The 4,058-nt window shown below is 33.9% G+C and overlaps 1 protein-coding gene across 1 annotated transcript; it reads left to right on the top strand.

Moving 5' to 3' along the window:
- The first annotated feature begins 266 nt into the window (after window positions 1-266).
- Window positions 267-1,413, top strand: LOC116160565. The gene is made up of 4 exons (XM_031473788.1): window positions 267-401; window positions 459-542; window positions 675-776; window positions 1,046-1,413. Exons 3-4 carry the CDS (start codon window positions 692-694, stop codon window positions 1,375-1,377), a joined length of 417 nt encoding a protein of 138 aa, XP_031329648.1. The 5' UTR covers window positions 267-401; window positions 459-542; window positions 675-691; the 3' UTR covers window positions 1,378-1,413.
- The last annotated feature ends 2,645 nt before the right edge of the window (window positions 1,414-4,058 follow it).

Below are 4,058 nucleotides of genomic sequence, written 5' to 3'. Positions count from 1 at the left end.
TTAAGCAGCATTTGTTACTGCTCATAGAGATATGGTTGAAGAAAGATAAAATTGATACTGTAAGGTGCGTACAAGATAGAAGGAAAATGTAATAGGATGTACTTTCCTTACATAATCTGTGTTACTAATTTTAATCTGTTCACAGATCCGGAATCGAGGGCACATCTTCTGAAAAAGACACACTTTTGTGCCGCGAACACCAATTTTTTGGTGTTCAGAAAAAAAAAGAAGTTCTCGAGAATCCCAACTGCTAGAGTTGGGAAAAAAAGCACGACTAACTTATGCCGCTACGTATGCTGAGGAAAATAAAGAAAATGAGGCATGTGGTGTAGAAGAATCTTTAATTGTAAACACAGAAGAGGTTGTGGAATCGGAATGTGTTTTTATTGACCATGATTATGGTATGTACTCATAATCTTACTTCTTTCTTTACATCATTATTAAATTTGTAATTTTAGATACTATTACGAGTGGTTTGACTGGAGCAACTGTAACCAAGCAAAAATTGCTTGAACCTACACCAGGCCCATCAGGACGACAGGGTAATCATATTAAGAAACTTATAATAATTGGTCTCGTTGTTTTTTGCTAACATTATATTGAATAAGATTCTTAACTATATTTGAAAAAGTTTGTAATTGCCTTGATATGTTTACTATTAATTCTTATTTTAGACCAGTCTTCAAATGATATGGGCACATATGAATATACCGAAAATCCACTCCAAGAAAGCACTGTTGATAAAAGGAATGTTAAAACGCCCAAGGGTGTATTATGTATGTATACATGTCATCACATAATCTATCTTGTTAAACCCAATATAATCAAAAGTTGGATGTACATTTGTATTATTGATAAAACAATATTTTGTTTTGGAAATGCAACACCATTGTTTCAAGCATTACTAAATACCTACATAGGAAAACCGCCTCTTTGTGCAAAATTTGTAAATTGCCCAGCTTTTCTTGTTTTTCCTTTTTGATATATAACAAAGTATTGCGCAGAGATGTATAGGTCTGAGTATTAATTACATTATATTTTTCAGTGCCGCCACGACAAAGAAAAAGAGATCCATTACGCAAGCATGCGTTAACATACCTCAATGAAAAATCAGAAAGGGAAACAAGTATTAAACGTAGAGAGTTGGCGCTGGAAGAAAGAAAAATTGAGCTACAAGAACGTAGGTTGAATTTGGAGGAAGCAAAATTCGAACTAGATAAACAAAAAGTGGCAGTAGAGTTAGAGGAGCGAAGGGAACATCTTGATCTTCAGCGAAAGCATCTAGAAATTTATTTAAAGGACAAGGAGGCAACAATGAATATAATTCATGTACAACAAAAACTCTTAGATACATTAACAAAGCAGTGTAATCAATAATCATGTAATAAAATAAGTAGTAAATATAGTAATAACATTAGGACCTTATGTGATATGATAATAAAATTTAATAAAAAGTATGATTTAAAAAATGTGCTTAATCACCAAAGTATTGTTCCAAAATTGGAGGAGCAACATTAAAATAACTAGAAACCTGATGGCCATAAAGACATGTGTGAGCATTTGTGAGTAATACTGCTACTTTACAAAATAACTCTAAATCTTGCAGCAACAGTTTTTGATTTTTTTTAAAATCTATGAAAGCCCATTGTGAAATAATTTTAGAAAATCCCCATTCAACAGCTATTCTCAATGTTTTCATAATTTTTTTTATGTTACAAACTTGAGTTTATGTCTATATAAAATCAACTTGGATACATTAACAATTATACAAGTAAATAAAATAAAATTACTTTTACTATTGTGTTGTGGTATGAACAATATTTTTTACCTGAATATTGCCGCATCATGTCGTCGACCAGGAAAGGCGCCAATAAAACTGGCAATAATACCATCAGGACAAATAACACTTTGGTATTTTAGGCAGTGGTGTTTCTTATGTCCCGAGTAATATTCTTCCTGATCAATCAAGGGACGACATATTCCACGAGTTGTGCCATCTATGAACCCCCAACAATTGTGAATTGCACCTCCTTTATTATAAATTGCCTAAAAGAATACTGTTAAATTGTGTTATCTGTGGTTTAATGCATGAATGTAACTACAAATTATCACTAAGTTAACAATCATAATAAAAATCTAATATAATTATTTGTACACTACCTCATAAACCAAAGTGAATAAAATAATAATGTATTATATACACTTACATCTGCATAAACTGCCATTCTCTCTCGGTTTAACCATTCGACATTGTTTAGTTGATCTAAAAGATTGCCTCTCTCTCTTAATATTATACTAATTGTGGTATTAATAATTTGAGAAAGTGATTGGGAAGACATATTAAAAAATGCCTTGAGATCAGCTAATCGACATGGATATGCCATCCGTTTCAGAAGAATAAGCAGTGCTGTAAATCCTACAAAAATGTTAAAATTAGCCTAAATAAGTTGTGGCATTACATGTATAATAAAGCCCATCAATTACAACTTGTGGTTTATTTGTACTTACCATCGACTCTGTTCCTAGTGTCTGTCACAATCACATTAGGGATATGAAGAACATGAAATAATCTTGGAAGATCTGCTCTTGAAAACCGAAAGTTTAGCAACACCTCTTCCTCAGTTAAGGTATTAAAATCGAAAGGGGGCCCTTGGTTGACTTCTTCGCGATTAACGAAAATATTATCCATAATGACATACTCATAATCATCATCTGCAGCGTCACCCAGAATAAGAGCTTCCAAAACTTCTTCCATTGCATCCACAGAAAATAAATAAATACTCAATCATAAAAAATTTAAATAATTTGAGGTTAGAAATAAATAAATACGTTGAGTGTTAACTGCTTGTAAACTGTCACATGCAATAACTCAATTTGTGCTGTCAAAAATAAGGTAGTTCCTTATTATAGTAAGGCAGTATTTAATTAAGGTTTGACGTTATAGTATGTGTGCAATAACTCCCTAATATCGATTACTGGTGGCTAGATGGTATGGTTTAAGGCTTTCCCCGAATCACGCGACTGCTGTTAGCTGTTTGCGCGCCTGCGCAAACCCCGCGCCAACCACGGAAAGATATAAACACGATTTCCGGACCGGGCTCGACCAGACCAGCCGTGCCGGTGCCGTTAGTCCGCGTCATTTGCAATTAATTCCATCTTTAAATGGCGTTTTCTCCCCTTTTTCGCTAACAATTCTCTTAATTGAAAATAAAAGACCTTCTTTGTTAATTGGAAATCCCATTTGCGCACTTTGCTTCAACCACTTGACGACTTCGTCCTCGATTTGATTTCCTAGAACGCAATCGGGACCTCTTCTAGCTATTGTTTCCGGTGAATCTCCAGCAATTTTATGACGTAATGTGGTCCGTGGAATATTATAAGATTTGCTTGCTGTTAAGACAGGCATACCATTTCGAATTGCATCTAAGGCAAGATTTTCTTCATCATAGGTTCGTTTAGAGTTAGACATGCTGATTAATAGGCACCTAACAGGTCGCAGACCTGTAATAAGGTATAAGTACCTATAGTCTATTCACGATTCCAATTAAATTACGCAGGATAAACCATTGATTTATTATTAATTGATTATTACTTATCTCATGTCGCAAGTCTATGGAATAATCTCTGCGAATAAAATCTGAGTAACAGCGCGAAATACGCTACCAATGTGTTTTTGTAAAACGCCTACACCACAATGATTTTCCCTTAAAAATAAGGATACCTCTTACAGGTATGTATCTAGATAGGTACATTAGGTACTTATTCTGATCAAAAAGAGACTGGTCAAAACTAGAATTGCATTACACCACTTTTGGCCATTCCTATGGCCATAACTGAATTTTCGCCAGTTAAGTGTACTAGTTTTGGCCACCTAATATTAAAAAAAAATCCGTTAAATAACCTCCAATTTTTGATAATAAACATGATTATTGATTAGATGAGAATACATTTTAATTATCGTTATGTACATACCGGTAAGATGTATGACGTAAAATTACTAACACTTACCGAGTTCGCTTAACGATTGTCTTAAGAAAGAAGCACAACTGTACACTGAT

The sequence above is a fragment of the Photinus pyralis genome, unplaced genomic scaffold (assembly GCF_008802855.1).
Source record: "Photinus pyralis isolate 1611_PpyrPB1 unplaced genomic scaffold, Ppyr1.3 Ppyr1.4_LG1, whole genome shotgun sequence".
Taxonomy (NCBI): Eukaryota; Metazoa; Arthropoda; class Insecta; order Coleoptera; family Lampyridae; genus Photinus; species Photinus pyralis.
Note: the sequence above shows the minus strand (reverse complement) of the source record. Positions and strands in the feature narration are given on the sequence as shown.

Coding starts and splice junctions, on each gene's coding strand:
- LOC116160565 (XM_031473788.1), top strand. CDS start 692: ATGGGCACATATGAATATACCGAAAATCCACTCCAAGAAAGCACTGTT. Junction 777..1,045: donor AACGCCCAAGGGTGTATTAT/GTATGTATACAT, acceptor TATATTTTTCAG/TGCCGCCACGACAAAGAAAA.